General features: G+C 35.6%; 1 protein-coding gene across 3 annotated transcripts in view; it reads left to right on the forward strand.

The window, feature by feature from the left end:
* Positions 1–20052, forward strand: part of LOC110443624 (phospholipid-transporting ATPase ID-like) — a 76016-nt gene that overhangs the window by 6901 nt on the left and 49063 nt on the right. For 2 of the 3 annotated variants that reach the window (XM_021487959.1, XM_021487958.1), the window contains exons 2-3: positions 12578–12635; positions 15738–15781. In XM_021487959.1, coding sequence (XP_021343634.1) covers positions 15754–15781 — 28 coding nt within the window. In that variant the 5' untranslated portion in view covers positions 12578–12635; positions 15738–15753. Of the gene's footprint in view, positions 1–1690; positions 1798–12577; positions 12636–15737; positions 15782–20052 lie in introns of those variants that run through there. The other variant, XM_021487960.1, reaches the window with a different exon arrangement.

The raw sequence follows: 20052 nt of genomic DNA on the forward strand, positions 1-20052 counted from the left end.
CACCTACGTTACCGTAGGGAATGATGGATTCTGAATGATTCATACAGGTGTGTTAAATGGAGTGGCTATATATGTACCTGACCTGTATAGGGTGTGTTTTGTTTAAATTGTGATAATATTATATAACTGTTGTAATATACAATCACTGTCAAACTGCAATGATCAATGTGTTCATTGATAAAGTTGATGTTCGGTATGAGGTAAAGGTCGGAGTTACGTAACACTGTCTGATACTTAAATCAGTCCTAGTCGAGGTCGATGACCTATAATGTGAACACACGTCTATATATTTGTTGGTAAGTACAAGTTTGATATAGTATACTATTACTTGTACAGTTTTTGAATTTTGATAATTTCAAAACAGATAATACATTGGGGTATTTTCAACAAACACACAAAAAAAAAATTTTTAATGACTGCTCTGTGCTTGAAAAAAATATGTATTTCCCAAGAAACGTCAGGGTGACAGATCTATTTACATATTTATAAATATAAATATTTCTAATGAAAATGTTCTGAACTTAAAAAAAACGAAAATCTGATTTAATTTCCCCAGAAACGTCACCTTGACAGATCTACATGTAAGCGCCATATACAAGGTAAAGGATATATATATATATATATGAAAACTGTCAAGAAATGAGTTTTTATAAGTTCATTTATGCCAACCTACTATTAAAATAGAACCTCAGGCCTCCAGGGCCGTTATGACACAATACTTTCATATTTATTAATTATGTTGGAACGTTTTCAGCGAGGTTAAGAGTTATTAATAGAGAAGTGCTATGACGTTACAGGATAATTACCTTGTGCGCATTACACAAGTTATGCTGTTTTTTTATGAAACAATTATCAAGACAATTCAGTCATATTTAAATGAGATGTGCTTTTCTGTATGAGTACCAGTCATAGTTATTTAAAAGATCTATGTTTACTAACAATGTACAACGTGTATACATGTACATGCAAATTAATTGATGAACATGCCGATATGCGCACATGTGTGTGTTATGTGTAATCAGATTATCGAAAGAAAACAAACAAAAAAATACACATTGTACGAAGTTTCTTCTTGGTTTATAATATCGTTTTACGTCAATGACAAAAAATCATAATAAATATATTTAAAAAAAAATATATATTTGGAGATTGATTTTCGTAGCATTTTAACATCGTTTTTTCCCCAATTTTTTAAGGTGCGAAACATTCGAGTAGAAGCTTTTTCTAGATTTTCAGCCTCAAAAAGTACCTGCGCAAATTACATAGGTGCGCAAATTACATGGGTTTTTACGGTACATTGAACTGTCTGTAAGTTTAAATTGGTCCAAACGTAAATATATACCTGAAGTCTTTTTTGCTTCTAAATGTAAAGTTTTAACATGCATTTTTTTTGGTGATCATTCTAGCCTTTTTATGCCTTCAAATTTCTTGCCATCAAAATGGGGAGGGAGCTGAAGGCACAAGGCAGGTACAGGTAGTTTTACCCATAACCTCTGTTTCACATCCTGTCCCAATTCATCTCTATCGACTTAACTTCTTAACAGATCTCAACAAAGCTTATACAAATTAAAGGTCAAGTATGAGATCACTTTGGAATAATTTTAATTTCAGGGTCTTAAGGTCAATGCCAAGGTAACTTGCTATTTATAGGTCAACCATTAGTATTTTGTCAACGCAGATTCATCGTCATCACTTATGATTAACTGACTTCTGGTACAGAGGCCTAGCTGAGGGGTCGCCATGCATTCACGACTTACAGATTTTTTTCTTGAGTTTCCATTCGAGATCAATGTACTGGTAAGTGAAATTCTGTGGATATCTATCTTATAATATCTCTGCAGAAATTATCACCACCACCACCACCACCGGCCCCCACCACAGCTCATGCAGTGTAAACAATAAGAGAACAAATATATGTAAATTAAGACCCATTTATAAACAAGACTTTCTGATCGGCTATAGTGCTGCTACACAAATCAGCAGCCGTGGTACCGAGGTATCTATTGATACGGTATAAGTTATCTCCTTCACTGCACAAGGAATTTGGCTCCTTCACTTATACATACTGATATCATGGAGAACAGGAGATTCTATTTCCGCACCATCAGTCAAACTGAGAATCTGAGAAAACAAAAAGTCCATGTATACATAATACACTCGATCAATGAAAACATAGCACAGTTTTCACACACATACATGTATAGACACCTTGGTATATATACAAACTGCTTCCAGCTAGTTATACAAAGAGATGTGTATTCCTTTATATGTTGGTTACCTTTCTTGTGGTTAAATTGTAGGTCTGAAATTGGATACAAGCTCCAGGTTGAAAATATGCATTCTTATGGCTTTATTTTGTGTGTTTATCAGTAGAAATGTTGTTTGTATGGTAATATTGCTAGTGTATTTATACCGTACAGATTCTAAAACTACATTTGGCTGGGCTCACATATGCATCAAAATTTGTATTATTGATTGATACAATGAGGGAAGTTTCAGGGATTTAAAAGATATCGTTTGGATATAGCTTATCCATAAAACTTGGGATGTTTTATAATTTCCAGAAGTTGTTTTGGGTGGTTTTGTCGGTTCAAGAAACTTCTGCCACAAAATGGCATTTTTATCAGTTAGAACGAGTAAAATTGAACAAAAATGAAACTGCTATAGAGCATCTGCTGATAAAGTGACACACACAATCTTTCAGAAAATTAATGATACCCCCTTTATAACTGGGGAATTAAGCTTGGAAGTTAACAGCCATGGGAATATATATCGTCAAATAATGAGGTATGTTGTCGCTAAAAAATGTGTCAAAATAAAGGTGCAACACTTGTCATAATATAAACCACACCTAGCACCCTTAACCCTTTCACCCCTGTATACCACATCCAGATCAATGTATGGTAGAGTCTACTAAAGTTACCTAGGGGTGAAAGGGTTAATTCATCAAATACAGTACTAGCATACCTAGGTATGAGGGAGTCACTGAGACATTCTTAGAGTGCAGTACTTTGTAACTGGATTAAATTACGACATGTAGGACAACCCAACAAGTAGTGGCCATTGTTAACAGAAAGTTCACTCGGTAATAAACTGGTAATGCTGTGTATTCTAAACACAGCTTATAATCCCTAGGGCTAAACAGTGTATATTGGCTTAAACATTTAAAAATGGAGGTCAAGATATGTGACACTTGTCTGGAAATGAAGAGTCAATATCATCTTTATTTCTTCCAAATTGGCGAGCATGATACAATGATAGATAGATAGTACATGAATAATATATCTACTTTTTACAGTCGAGACAGTTTGCTTTCAAAATTGCAAAATATAGTCATATATTCTGTATATTTTATTAAAAGTCAGAATTGGATGTCAGATGTAGAGAAAGTCTGAAAATATTATGTACAGACATTATATACATGTAATTATTTTTCTACACAGAAAATGTTTGTTTATAACTCAAAACTTCATTTACAACATTTCGGCGAATACTTAATCCTGTCACTGCATTGCATACTTATAATTAATATATTTAGTCATGTGAAAACGGCACTGTATGAAAGGAAATGGATTATATAAAACAACATTTGTGAAATTATTTGTTGAAGTTCTGTAAATGAAAAGATGCATGCATATGCATGGTGACCATCATTGTCAATTTCAGCTTCATGTTGGAGTTAATATCAGAATGGTTGTCATTCAGTCTTATACTTGGTGGACGTCAATGAATACCCATCATGGAAACTCGTCACAATTAATTCGGGGGAATATGATTACCTAGTGATGCCGGGCAGTGTTTTATTGGCAAAGGACGACACATAAACCTAGGTCAACCAGCATGGAAAGTCGCGATCTCTCCACTTTATGGAGTACGCCAGCATGGAACGTCGGGAATTGTCCAATTTATGACCCCCACTCACTGACGCCATCAATCAAAAACATTTTTAGATTTGATGATCTCAGTCCCAAATGTTTATTTGCATGCTGATGTCATTAACGATATACACAGATAATAAAAACATATATCGAACCGGTTGTCACATCATAGATTTTATAGCATATTGAAACAAATACACTTTATATTCATTGCGTATGTATGACAAGTGTTATATGATAAGGTAAGGCCATACCAAATTAATATTTAGTTTTGAGAAATGTGTACGCTGAGTTTAGTGTTAATTAGCCTCTTTACCCCCTAATTCCCTCCCATCGTACAATTTTGACGGCTGATTAGCGTTTTAAAATAAAGGGACTGTCTTATCTCATTTAAGTTATCAATAAGTGTCATAAGTGATTTTTAAAGTGATGTTCGGTACAAATCAAAATACATATAAATGTATACTGTTGTTTTCATTGAAGATGTATTGTTTTTGCATGAAAATTATTTTCAATTTTATTATAAATGACCGTAATTCCAACACCAACATACAAATCAGAAATAATTATTAAAAAATTAATTTATAATCAGGGGGTTTAACCTGTAGCCAGTAGCTGGTAAAAATACCCTCCTTCCACAGATATTTCACCGGCTACTATCATGTGGAAATAGAAGTACTTGTACTATGAAATGTACTGAAATTAACCACCCACTGTGTGTTGAATACATGCAACGTGAAATCTGATTGAAACTGCAGTATTAGTATAATATTACAAATAGAAATATAGAACTAAAGAGCTTTAAATATCAAATGTATTCAAGGTTTTTCCTACAAAAAACAAATTAGTGCATAAAGCCAAAAAAAATTGTATGTGTGTTTCAGGTATCCCCAATCGCAACTGACCCTAGATTTTACTGACGACCCTAGATATTTTATCACCTACTTGTATCTAAGATTAATTTATTAGCCATGCGAAGTTCACAGCCGCTCATTAAAATGTACTTTCTTCCTGTTCTGTGAGTCTGACCTTATTCTTGACAAAGTGATAGCCATTGTAATGTGTGGAAATGCATTGTAAAATTTGAAATAAGAATAATATTAATTCATGAAAATAAATATTTTATCTATTTGCCTTCACCGACTTACCCTTATTTTTTGCAGGCATGTTACCTTAAAAAATCAATATTTTTTTTGGCCTAAAATCATGCATGCACAATGATAGAATGATAACACAGTGAATGTGTGCCAACTGTTGTACACGTTAAATATAACTATTTAGGTGGTCCTAGAGTATGGTCAGAACTATTTAGATGATCCTAGAGCATGGTCAGAACTATTTCGGTGATCCTATGGTAGGGTCAGAACTATTTAGGTGATCCTATGGTAGGGTCAGAACTATTTAGGTGATCCTATGGTAGGGTCAGAACTATTTAGGTGATCCTAGAGTATGTCAGAACTATTTAGGTGATCCTATGGTAGGGTCAGAACTATTTAGGTGGTCCTAGGGTATGGTCAGAACTATTTAGGTCACCCTAGGGTATGGTCAGAACTATTTAGATGATCCTAGGGCATGGTCAGAACTATTTAGATGATCCTAGGGTATGGTCAGAACTATTTCGGTGATCCTATGGTAGGGTCAGAACTATTTAGGTGATCCTAGAGTATGGTCATAACTATTTACGTGATCCTAGAGTATGGTCAGAACTATTAAGGTGGTCCTAGAGTATGGTCAGAACTATTAAGGTGGTCCTAGAGTATGGTCAGAACTATTTCGGTGATCCTATGGTAGGGTCAGAACTATTTAGGTGGTCCTAGGGGATGGTCAGAACTATTTAGGTGATCCTATGGTAGGGTCAGAACTATTTAGGTGATCCTATGGTAGGGTCAGAACTATTTAGGTGATCCTATGGTAGGGTCAGAACTATTTAGGTGGTCCTAGGGGATGGTCAGAACTATTTAGGTGACCCTAGGGTATGGTCAGAACTATTTAGATGATCCTAGGGTATGGTCAGAACGATTTTGGTGATCCTTGGGTATGGTCAGAACTATTTAGGTGATCGTAGAGTATGGTCAGAACTATTTAGGTGTTCCTAGAGTATGGTCAGAACTATTTAGCTGATCCTAGAGTATGGTCAGAACTATTAAGGTGGTCCTAGAGTATGGTCAGAACTATTAAGGTGGTCCTAGAGTATGGTCAGAACTATTAAGGTGGTCCTAGAGTATGGTCAGAACTATTAAGGTGGTCCTAGAGTATGGTCAGAACTATTAAGGTGGTCCTAGAGTATGGTCAGAACTATTTAGATGATCCTAGAGCATGGTCAGAACTATTTCGGTGATCCTATGGTAGGGTCAGAACTATTTAGGTGGTCCTAGGGGATGGTCAGAACTATTTAGGTGATCCTATGGTAGGGTCAGAACTATTTAGGTGGTCCTAGGGTATGGTCAGACCTATTTAGGTGATCCTAGGGTATGGTCAGAACTATTTTGGTGATCCTTGGGTATGGTCAGAACTATTTAGGTGATCCTAGGGTATGGTCAGAACGTCCTAGGGTATGGTCAGAACTATTTAGGTGACCCTAGGGTATGGTCAGAACCATTTAGGTGGTCCTAGGGTATGGTCAGAACCATTTAGGTGGTCCTAGGGTATGGTCAGAACGTCCTAGTGTATGGTCAGAACTATTTAGGGGATCCTAGAGTATGGTCAGAACTATTTAGGTGGTCCTAGGGTATGGTCAGACACCTGTTATATTTGCTTAAAGATCATAGCTGTTGCCGCTCAGCCTTGTTTCCTGAATAAAGAAGCGAATATATAGGTCGACTGGTTTTGATGGGAGAACATCTCTACTATTTCAAAATGAAGAAATAAAACAGTTCAAATCATGACATTGACCATTTACCTTTTTTTTAAATTTCTTTTTATATATTTAATGAATGAGTACAAACATTCAGAGATATTTTACAATGTCAAGAACTATTATGAAAATATTCTAGACATATTTTTTGATGTCAATAAAATGTTTTTTTTCTGTTGTGTGTATTTATGATATGGCCTCTTTTGTCCAATCCTGTCCCTCTGTAAATATAATATCATTTTCTTACAAGATAATTTGATCAGATTTTAATGAACCAACAACACTTAGGCTTATTGTAGATACTCTATAAGAGATAGATCTATATAGGGCTGACAAATCTGGAAACTGTTACAAAGCTTCAGGCTGATGGAGGATACTGTGTCCAGAGATAGAGACTGACAAGGCTGAAAACTTACAGTGTCATAGCTTTAGGCTGATGTTAGATGGTGGAGATAGAGGTTTGTGTATAAACGTAGATCAGTGTGTATAGTGGAATCACACCGTCACCTCCATAGGGGCTTGTGGTCTATAACCGTCACCTCCATAGGGGCTTGTGGTCTATAACCATCACCTCCATATGGGCTTGTTGTCTATAACCATCACCTCCATAGGGGCTTGTGGTCTATAACCATCACCTCCATAGGGGCATGTGGTCTATAACCAAATTAACCATCACCTCCATATGGGCTTGTTGTCTATAACCATCACCTCCATAGGGGCTTGTGGTCTAAATAATGGGTATAGATTTACATACAGCTTGATCAGCCCAAAAATCAAATTTCCTTAAGGCAAAGCGTACCACTGCATCAGTTATAGTCGTGAAGAAGAGTTCCACTCATAGTTTGTTTGACTTGGAATAATCTCCCTTCTACATAGGCAATCACATATTTCTAGCTTAGGATACATTATACATGTATCACCCCCTGTTAAGTGTTTTCATATATATGCTTTGTGGTCCATAATTATGAATTGGACACTGATTTTAATACTTTGTTTGTATAATTTCTGTATTGTCACATTGGTAAAATGTAGCCTTTGTAATATCAAGGTCCAGAGTTTGACTCCAGAAGTTTTCTTGTTTCATTTATTTTACTTTTATTTCTATTTTCAAACGCTAAGATTTCAAACATCTACATTTCTGTAACAAACTCTGCTAGCTATAGCTACCTGGCCGATTGAAATGTCTTGGTCCAACTGTGCAACAGTTATATATCCAAAACGAAATTAAGGGGAGGTTACTACTGTATATACGAAAAACTTTTGTGTAGTGGGACAGGGTCCTCATCCTTAAGTTAAGGAATGTAAAGGAACTTCAGCCAGTACTGTAGTAATTTGCTGAACATATAAGTAATGATATCAATTACACATGTATGTATTTTATAATGATCCTTTAAATAACTCTGATCTAAGAAACGCTGAATTCCTTCTCCTGATTTAGAAGTTACACAATCTAATGGAGTGATTGACCTAGTACATATATATGATGATTGTGACACAGAAGTTAGTAACTTAAAAGTAAGTCGGTGCCAGAGCTTAGTATCTGGTGCTCAGAATTGTTTGCATTGTACAGGATATATTGATAGCAGGATTTCCTGTTCTCAGGTGCACTTAATCATTTCTTACACAGATAGTTTTATAGCGGTTTGATCAGGATATTTATTCTGAATGTTGAAGTGTAGAAATAAATCATTGCCTAAGTATATTACGTAATCTTCTACACAGGTAGGTAAAATAAGATAAATAGATTGAAATATCATTATTTAATTTTATTTTTTTACTGATTTGTTTATTAAACGTCTATTTTTTTCTGATACATGTATGAACACGTATGTGAATTCTTCTGCATATAAATTAAAGAAATCATATCTGACGTCCTTTGATTATGACACTTTTGGCTATAGCAAGTTAACTTTTAGTATATATATATACTGTAGCTTTTAATTGAAATTCATTCAAAACTTGATTTACTGTACATTAGAGACTGCATTCATGTTTGTTTAGACAAAGGTACAATACTATTGTAACAAGTTCTGTTGTTCCTTGATTATGATCAAAAATCAATCAATGATCGTGGTGGCTAAGTGGTTATAAGGCGTCTGACATTCTGCTACCACTAGCCTTCCACCACTGGGTTGAGGGGGGGAGGGGGGGTGGGCGGGGGGAGACCCACGTGGGGCAGCCCCAGGTACTGGCCTCCACCACCAAAACCTGGCACATCCGTATATTAAACGACCATATCTGTTAATAGGAGGTAAAACAAAAACAAACCGAACCAACGGAAATCTATCAAGTACCCAACAGATTCCAGTTAATCAAATGTGAAATTCCGCAATTAATCAATCAGGTGAAATTATTTAATGTCATTTTCTGTAGATTTCTACTTATCATTCACCTCAAATGTCACTTCACCAATGGTTAGGAGGTACATAATAGATTAAATCTTAATGGATTTTTGGTAAGTTTTAAGCTAAAATTATAAAGTTGAAGTGTTTAAAAATGGACTACTGTGGGCAACACTTGATCGTACCTACCTTGCAAAATTTTACATTGTAAACCTCAACACTAAACCATATACAATGTACTTATATTTAAAAAGAAATGATCAAAATTTGTTAACTCCAATTATAATCAATAATCGTTCATGAAAGGACTTCCATTAATTGATTACGATTTCTCTTCCAGTTCCTAACACTAATTGTAACAAAGGATATCACTGAAACGTTAAAAACCCCACCAAGAATGACTTTTTATTGAGCACTTTATCTTCTGTCAGATCAAGTCAAGCCTGCTAGAATAATGTGTTATAAAAAAGAACACCGACATATGTCACACACCGTACATACACACAAATGTACAATATTCTTAAGTTCTCATATTATAAGAGCTAGCGAGTTCACAACTCTATTGACTTTTATATATATGAATCATGTAATTTCTCTGATTCACCCTGTATAATAGCAGACTAGAGTACCACCAGTTCACACATTGTCATTACAGGGGAGATAACCTTGAGGTATTAACAGTTATCTATCATTCTACATAATTTTATCCGCCCTCAGGATTTTCTAATTTGGAAAAAACCCTCTGCAAAGCTTTGGGTTTTATCAAAGTTAAAAAACCACCCGGGTGGAATTTCCCTATCCTTCACCCCTGGGCATGAAAGAGTCTTATACTACTGTATACCTAAATATATAGTTGAACTCCATGGAAGTACTATAACCTGGGAAACTTTTGCCCAGGGAAATCATCAATATCTACTGTAATCACCGAGTCAATCACCCAGAGTGTTACTCAAGTAATTTATCCTTACAAGGTGTAATTAACCTCGTGGTGCTGAATTGTCGCTATGTTTGAAATTTTTATTTTATATTTTTTATTTTTTAAATGGCTTTATGTATCAACTAGAAGTGTGTTCGCATCCAGTAAATGTCATTAGAGCCCTCTATGTAGAGGAAGATGTTTGCTAATATTTCTGTCATCATATGAAGGGCAACATTTTCTGTGTTTAGTCTATTTATCTGACATACAGGAAATTGTCATCCTGTTACTTGCTTAATTTACAGAAATTGCGAAGCATTACAGTGATTTAAATGTTAAAAAAAGTTGTATATTTGAAATGATCTTGTAACATTGTAATTGATCACTTTCCTTTTGTTCCTTATATTCCATGTGTTGTTTAAATGTTATCGCTTGCGATCATCAAACACAGCTAGTCTTGATCATGATAAATGTTCAGTTGTAGCTATTCCGTATTTGCGTATTGCAGAGTTATCTTCTCTTGTGAGCAGGTATTGATTGTTACGTCATTGGCTTGTGAGAGTAACTTCATCAACTTTTGAGAAAACGACGTAATTTTCTAACACAAACCAATGACGTAACAATCATTACCTGCTCACAAGAGAAGACAACTCTGCAATACGTAAAGACGTAATAGCTAGGAAGTTGGTGTACTGTCACGAATGTCTGTAATTGTATGATAAAGATATTTATGTCATCTGAAACATCATATCTCAGCTGTTACGACAGTGAAATATCATGCATAGCTAGGAAGTATTTTCAAAATCTATTTGGTTTTTTGCCGAATTCATTTACGGAACAGTAATAGATTTTGACAGCCATAAAGATTGACTTGACTGTAGATCAATCTACACATGACAGTTTGTATGTATATTAATCATATTGGGCATGTTTCTTAAGTACACAGAATCATAAATCCAGCATTCCCATGTACGCATGCATGTGCCAGTTATAAACCGTATATTTATAGGTAAATAAATCTTGCACATGTCTTCAAGTTGTCAATCGTAAATTCAACGGCAGTTTTCAGTAGCATATATATCTCATGCTGTGTTTGTGAGAAAACATCAATATTTGGTAGGTCTGTAAATTTCTTTTAAATATTGTAGAAGTTGTACCATATTGATACTGTAAATTACCCATGGCCAGGTTACATGAATTTAGGGAGGGGTGACATTCTGCTACCACTAGCCCTCCACCACTGAGTCGCAGGTTCGAGGCCTACGTGGGTTAGTCGTCCGGTACTGGCCGTAGGTCGGTGGTTTTTCTTCGGAAACTCTGGCTTTCCTTCACCCCCAAAACCTGGCACGTCCTTAAATGACCCTAGCTGTTAAAGGGACGTAAACACAAACAAACCAAACCAAACCTGAATTAAGGTAGATAGGTTGGCAATTTGTTTTCGACTTTTCTGACTTTTCTGAGAAATAATAAAGATGACATGAAGATAATAAAATCATGATAGTGTTTTGAGTGTATAATGACTCCATTGAGCTTGACCGAGATTCCTACCCTGGACTTCAGATATTTATAATATCGCTCTAACCGATTGAGCTTGACCGAGATTCCTACCCTGGACTTCAGATATTTATAATATCGCTCTAACTGATTGAGCTACCTGGTATAGACATTGGTGGTGTCCTGCCCAAACTGTTGTACATGGAGTTATATTCAAACGGAAGTTAGGGAAGGGTTAATGTATAGGAAAAATCACAGTGCAGTGGTACAGGGAGTCTTCAGGGCCATGACTGGAAATAACTTCTGGTAATTTAACACTCACACTACGTCCTTGGAAAAAAATGCATGCATAATAGATACGAACACAAAACATGTAAATTATACTGTATGTTTTAGACAGATACCTATATGTCTATTACAGGAAATCCTACTGATTTTATGCAAGTTTAGTTAAAAAAAAATCCATTCTGTCCTTTAAATAAATATAACACATTATCTGAACGATTGCAGGCTAGGGCTATTAAATCAACCGAGGTAGTCTAGCTGGAAGCTTTTAAACTTATGATAGTCAGATGAACATGATAATCCACCATCATGAGTTTGGGGACCATACCTCGACATCCATATGTTTCTCTTGAGAATTCATTATTCATGTAAATTCCTTTCAGGGAAACATACGTACACAATGAACTATATGACATCAGGAAGATGACATCGCAAAGCATTGTTACAGGACATAATAATTGGAAGACGTCCGGGGTGTTACCCAATAGTGGGTTATCACACATGGAAGACGTCCGGGGTGTTACCCAATAGTGGGTTATCACAAATGGAAGACGTCCGGGGTGTTACCCAATAGTGGGTTATCAAAAATGTTCACCAATTCAACTCCTTACATGTTAATCTATTGAGTTGAGAGTGAGGAAGTAGTGATTCTGGGAGAAAGTTTTCTTAATGAAAAGTTTGGTTTTATGCATGGAGGCAGGTAGTCATTTTAGATAAGTGGACTTATATAAACAGGTGCTCATTATAGACAGGTGGTCACTTGGAGGCAGGTTCATGCAATTAAATGTTTCCTTTTTTTTTCTTTCAGAGATACAGCCACGATGAAGTGACAGTCTGGGACAAAGATTTGTAAATATTTTGTACAGGTAGGTTTCAGTTTTCAATTTTATGTTTTCCGTTCATCGTACACGTGTCGCCAGTAATAAATCTGTGCTTTTGGATAAAGATACCATTCCCTTTACCAAAACCGCAGTTCCCCATTCTATACCCTTCCATCCCAAATATCATTTTACCTGTAATGAACCTTGGTTTTGAGGATTAAATTAACAAGACTGGTTTACAAATAGTAGACCAAATTCATTACTACCAATTACAGTTATATCCATAAATTAAAGGAGCTAACAATTTGCTTATTCAGTAATTATGCATATATTTTTTCACCATATACATATTTTTCCTTTGCCTTTTCTGGTTATCATGGAAGAGCAATTTCATATTAGAGTAAAAACAGTGCAATTTAAAACATATTCGGGTGAATTCAGCACAAATGTCTAGTAAAATGTTATGGTTGTGATGACATTTCAAATTTATCGAGTAGTTGTACTCTGGGTGAACAGCAATTTCAAACAAATATGAGCAAATTCGGCACAAATGTTTAGTTACATGAAGTCACGGTGGTGATGACATTTCTAGTTTATCGAGTAGTTGTACTCTGGGCGAACAGCAATTTCAAACAAATAAGAGCAAATTCGGCACAAATGTTAAGTAACATGATATTACAGTGGTGATGACATTTCTAGTTTATCGTGTAGTTGGACTCGGGGTGGTTTCATACACAAAACAATAGCTGATTTCTGGTCCAGTATTCATTCCACTGATAGCTTCCTCTTTAGTGTGTATCGGTTCCATAGCAACCAAGGATAAACACTGGATTTACATGTGCATTTTGTATCATGTCTTCTGGAGGATCTGATACACCAATCAATAAACCATTTGCACAGTACCGGTGTAGGAGCACCTGTCTGCGTACACTAGAAATTAGTTCGGCTTTTTATCCTGGCCACGTAGATTAGATTTAAACATCGCCGTGTACTTGTACTAACTTTAATCAGCTGGATTTATTGATGTCTATGTAAAGCTCACGGAAGAGTTATAGATTTATATTCATAGGTAAAAGATGCTTGGAAACAAGTGAATAATAGATGTAACTGTGTACCTAGGACATTTTAAAATATCATTGGAACACGTAAAAATAGCTCGGCGCTAATATACAGGTAACACTAGGCTCACAAAATTGGTTTTTACTCAGGTGTCTGTATCAGTGGGATGTTTGTTCATCAGCAGACTTGTTGGCAATTGAATGATTTGGCTGCAAGAAGTTTGTTGAATCAGATGTTTTTACACCTGGTCAGAAGTACCAAAGTGAGCCAAATTTCCATACCATACGGGTCATCCATCATCCATCAGTCTATCCACCAACAACTTCTTCTGAACTACAGAACAGAATTTTATCCAATTTGACTAATTGAAACATATTTAGGACGTGGGGATTAAAAATTATACAACTGGAGAGGCTGAGCTCTTGGGATTTGAGAAGCAGGCCAAAATGAGTGATTTGTCCATACTGTTTGAAGTTACTTCTCCTCTAGGTTTCAATGATTGTAGTTATAGCTATAAAGTAAGGATTCAAAACTATTCAAATGGAGGGGTAAAATTGCTAAGCGTGAAGGCACAAACACAACCATTGTATATGGATTGACACTTGGGTCTGATCCCATCCCAAGGGACTTACTCCCTGAGTCACAACATGAAATCTGGTGAGATTCCCACCCTTGATAACCATATATAAACAATTGATAGGTATTTATAATTGAAAGTGTAAATACAGATATGTTTCTAGGATCAGCTCTTTGGTCCGTTCGTCTACCTGGGAACTTCATCCCCGGCTCATAAAATGGTAATAGTTATGATTGACCTACCCCGATTGACCTACCCCGCATCCAGGTATCTAATGGCTGGTTGTCAAATGATAGATTACATATATTCTACCAGGATGGGTAAGGGGGTCCCCCTCTACCCCAGCTGGGCCCTTGGAACTTAGTCCCTGGGTCATAACATGGAAACAGTTGAAATTCCCACACTGTAATATTATGTATATACAATTGATGGGCGTGAAGAGATTGATATAGATATCTCTAGAGAATTAGTCCATTGGTCTTTAGATTGATCACCATCTGATTACAATATATGTGCTTGCTACCCATGAAGAGCTAGACCCCATCATTGTGTTATCAGGATTAAAGCCCCAGGGTCATTCCCCACCCCTAGAGACTTATTTCAATACATTGTATTTCTTTTCCGGGTAATTGTTTGCCATGATTGTTCAAATATCCTGGTGAGTGATACAGGCCCTTGGGACTTCTTGTTTTGTATCTCGCAGGGGGAAAATAGACTAAAAGATGTGTATATGCATCGATGCTATGTTTGTATGGCACTAAAACCTCATCACAACCGAACAACAGGCCCCAAGAACCTTATCGACCTAGATGTAAATATGTACACACACAACAACAGTTTCTAACGGCGTTGATTATTAGATAAATTCTCGTAGATTGACTGACATTAGTGCACTGGTTCAACTCTATTCAGGGATTCATGTGCTTTTTACTGTACATGGTTTTCATTTGATGTAAGAATTATAACATGTATAATGTCAGGTAAAGGAAGATTGTGCCACTAATTTTCTACTGTATACACCTTGAGGTTATTGTCAAATTTATATGAATTGTTCTATTTTCAATTACAAAGATAATTATAGTTTGTGGGACTTTTGAAAATTGAAATTATTCCCAATAATTTTAGCAAAAAAATTATTAACAGAACAAATGTCATAACTGGAACGTGGTACCGTTGCTAAGCTCCTGTCTTTATAGCCAAGGGTTCCAGGGATGAAATCTCTGTACCAGAAATTGGCTTGTGAAAAAAGAAATTACAGTTGCTTTGCTAAGGGCAGGCAACTCCCAAGTCTGAAAAATGCCAACCATAATGGAACTTTACTTAAAATACATCACAAAGCACTGCATCTCACTGCCTCAATGTAAAAATACTTAAAATACATCACAAGGACAACACCTCACTGCCTCAATGTAAAAATTCCTATTCTTCCAGTAAATAGATATTCCTGTATACATTTGTAGATATAAAAAAAATATGTGATTTTGACATATTTAAATTGTTTTATCTTCCAGGTAGAAAGGGTTGAAAATGTGGCCCACCAAGGAAAAGCCTGTAGGTCAGTATACTATTAATCTGTTTTAGCTTTACCTTCGATAAGCCCATTCTGGTGTGTAAATTTGTTGCTCTGTTTTTACTACAGGAGACAATTATTATCAGGACATAACTGTTATCAGATGCTGACCAGGATCACCTCAGGTCATTTGAGAGTTTGTGAAACCAATGTGCTGGATGGTGTGCTAGGTTTGGACTCTGTATAGTCACAGTCAGGATTTCAGTTTGCTCTGGTTTCACTTTATATATTCAGTCAAGCCATGTTAATCATGGCCAGTTGCCACTAAGCTGTAACTTTTCTCAATCGTCAGTGATCCTTTAGATATTGGAACAGAAGTGTCCCAGTTATCCTGCAGCTGTTTCACAAAAACTGCAATCCAGCCCCTGAGCTCGGGGAACAAAGGTCGCTGGATTAACTAAACGCCACTTACTACAATGTTAAGATTATACAACAATGTTTGAGTATCTGTTTGAAGTTCATGTACCCTTGATTTGTGTTAGAGCTATGTCCCTAAAAGTTTTAAAATTTTAATTTCCTGAGTATTTTACAATTTACAAGTGTTCTCTTGTGTGGTTTTTTTAATTCATTGATTTATCAAAAATGTCCAAATTAATTTTCTTTGAATTTAAAGACATATTTAAACTTTTTTCATTAGTCTGAAACTTGTTTATAAAGGAGGTATAAGTGACAGTATCAGGTAGCATGTACCCTTAAGTGTGGAACCTTTTGAAAAGGAGGTAAGAAAGTATGAACCCTTAAAAAAAGGAACTCATTGGAGGGGAATCGAAGGTCGTTTTTGTGCGGGTTGCTGTAAGGGACAGACATTTTTCCTTCGTAATACAAGTAAAAGTTTCTCCTTTAGTTCTACCACCATTGAATCGGATACTGCAATAACCCTTAACCATTGTAGCAGATTAAAGCCAATGCTCTAGCATTGAGTTAGGAAGTGTTCGGCAGACACACTACCCCGATAAATTGATTATCAATTACAGGAGATATTTCACCAAATTTCCTCGGTGGCGTTGCATATATATATTTTGTCTGTTTCATTATCGTATGTGTTTCGAAGTTCTCTGAGGTCTGTGCGATAGCGTGAAGCTCGCACATGACCTTTGTCACCATATATTGAGATTTTATCGGAAATATTCCTTTATCAGTATAACAGTTGCAGTGTATAATGTGCAGAGCGTCATACATCCAAGATCAAATGGTGATATGTGCAGTCATGAAATTCAAAACTTTCATGTTCCATATAGAAAGTCAAGGTCCTGTTTCACTCTGAAGAAATTATGACTCAATTAATTTAGGTGTTAATATTTCATACTGATATTTGAGATAATTAAAACCCTAATGGGGCATGAAAATGCATCGTCTTTTTTCGTCATCTTTGTTGTTTGTGATTCATTGAGCTCAGCTTGGAATGTCTGTTCGGATTATTCTTAAAGGATTTCGAATTAAAAAGTTGTAAACATTGTGTTAATATTTCATACCGATACTGAGATCATCAAAACCCAAATGGGGCATGAGAATGCATCGTGTTTTGTCATCATCTTTGTTGCTTGTGATTTATTGAGCTCAGCTTGGAATATCTGTTCAAATTATTTACAAGGGATTTTGAAAAAAAATTAAAACCAATGAAGACAGTATTAGTGCATGCACATTAAATAGTTTATAAGCCTGTTTCAGAGGGGATGTTTTATGGCATGACGTTGTCGGATTTGCAAGCGATTCGCGGAAGACATTATATTGTGCCATTCGCAGTTTGAAAACCATTTACCTTTAATTACCTTAATTCCCCTCCGCGCCAGAAGGCGCGTAAGGCCACGAGTTTGAAACCCCTGTTGGCCACCCACATTCTATGTGAAACTCCTCGTCAATTTCTGTAGCAATGAATACATCACATTTGGTGACTTCAAGAGATCGGCTACAAAATATATATTTCAATCTCTGTTCTAACAAATACATATGGATCACTATAGATAGCATAATGGTAGCCTATATCCGTTGTAGCATTTTCTATGTTTATCAAAAGGACCTTCACAATGAAGCAATTTAACTCATTCGCCCCTACATATCTAAACTGGACCTGTCCAGTCTTTGATTTGGCAAGGCTCAAAATGTGACTTTAGGGGTGAATGGGTTAAATAAAAAAAGTGTTCTATAACGGAGAACTTGAAACCATCATCATCCTACCACAATTTAGATTCCTTCTCGTTTTCCTTTAAATTTGCATTTGTTTTTAAAATATCAATTGATTTCGTTCATAGCTACATTAAAGAGTTATAGCTTTTTAGTGTAATAGGGAAAATAAAACATAAACAATTCAAAATTTCAAAGGTTTTAAATGATTAATAATGTTTGTTTTGTTTGTTGATACTAAAAGCATTTATTACTGAGAGCTCAAAACCACTCCAGTCATTCAGTATGACGCTATTCCTCTAGGGCCAATATCGTGTTTTAGTTTCACATTTGATATGCTGTATTTTATGATGGTCATGGAGCAATGAGAGATGTTTGATTTCTTAGAAAATTGTTGACAGGAATTAATGGAACTACACAAATTACTTGACAATGATAAATGACATTGATCCATTCCCAGTGTTTGTTGCAGTAATAGCTCCAAAGATTTAACTTGGCAGAAATTTTTTTGGTTCAGTTTTACAGCCGTTTCCACTAGTTAGAAAGTGCATTATTTTCCCTCATTGAACAAAAAAAAATGGAATGTATTCCCAATATCATTGTAAATAATGCTATATTTCCCAATTTGTAAAGGAACAGGCTGTTGTAAAATTTTGGTAAACAAACACTGCTTTAAGAATGCTTAGAAGAACGTTAAAACAGCAGTGATTATTCAAAGGGAGGTAACTTCTGTGTTGATAGCATATCAGAACATGCCAGTATATATTTTGTCACTATTTCAAATTTGGAGTGAAATTCTTCCTAAATTCTTGAAACCATTGGTATAAGCTTCTGGAAACTAGAGATCTAGTATTTGTTATGACTGATGGCTTGCATGAAATAACAATAAATATGCTGTTTTGATTTCAAACGAGTTGTAGAAGACATACAAAGCTAATGTGTGTCTGTTGGTATTTAAAAATGAATGTATCAAATAATAAATTAAATGGTACAAGCTTTCTTAAGTATTATAGCTATAGGGATGTTGCCATCTTTCGTTAAATGCCGATAATATATTTAAAATCAAATTCGTCTTTTGTAGAAACGGAATAGTTATAATTAACCATTCAAAAAACAAAATATTTTTAGGTCCAATATATGATACCTGCTCCGTGTATTATTACAGTCATATTTATGCACCCTTGGCAAAAAATTTCACATGAATATCAAACTTGATAACAAATTTTCTTTATTGTTCAGAAATCATTTGCTTTGAAATTGGTTTCCGCATGATAGATGGTTAGTGTTTTGAATATATGGTGCTGCTGTCGAGGAGCCTTGAGCTCAGCTATCTGGAATCAGTGGAACAAGAATTATGACGTATCGGTGATATCGCCCACAGGGTACAATTAGATTATAGACTGGAGTATCTCCATGGCCCAGTACACCTCCGGAGCAATTAATACAACAGTACTACTGGTAAACGCTGAAGTCTCTAAATCTCAGTGAGAACAGAGATGTTCCAGTTCTATGGGGCATTATTCAAGAAACATACTAGCAATCAGATCTGTAGGGATGGTTCTTCCTTCATTGCATGCTACCGTTGTTACCTTATAAAGGGCTTTTCTAGTTGGTACATTGAAGTTCTGTAGGGATCCAACTAAGCTTCCTTTTCTCGAATATTACAGTTGTAACTAAGGGTTTGTCTGGGTACATCAAGCGAAAGGTAAGTTCTGAACGAAAGGTTAAGGCAGCGACATTTTACCACATTCTTGAACGTTTTTCCAATAGACATTTGTTTAACATTTTTTTTAAGCACTCTTTATTAACAAGTAACATAATAAATAAGCAGCTTTTTTCTTTCTTTAATATTAATACGGATCGAGCATTTGCAAGGGACTTCCTTCGTCATTCAAAGATTCAATAATATGCAGTGATTTTTTTTTTTGCATTAAGGTACTTGATGATTTGATTGATTTCTAGGACAGAAAAATACAAAATGAAAAGACGAAATTATAAATATGTATTCTGTGACGTATTGAAACCAGAAAAAATGTCATATTGTGCTGGCAGTCTCCTATGTACTGATGTATGATCAAATTTACCACAAAATGTAGAGAATTAAAGAAAACAATTGTTTTCTATCGTTGACAATG

The sequence above is a fragment of the Mizuhopecten yessoensis genome, unplaced genomic scaffold, assembly GCF_002113885.1.
Source record: "Mizuhopecten yessoensis strain PY_sf001 unplaced genomic scaffold, ASM211388v2 scaffold716355, whole genome shotgun sequence".
In the NCBI taxonomy this organism is placed as follows: domain Eukaryota; kingdom Metazoa; phylum Mollusca; class Bivalvia; order Pectinida; family Pectinidae; genus Mizuhopecten; species Mizuhopecten yessoensis.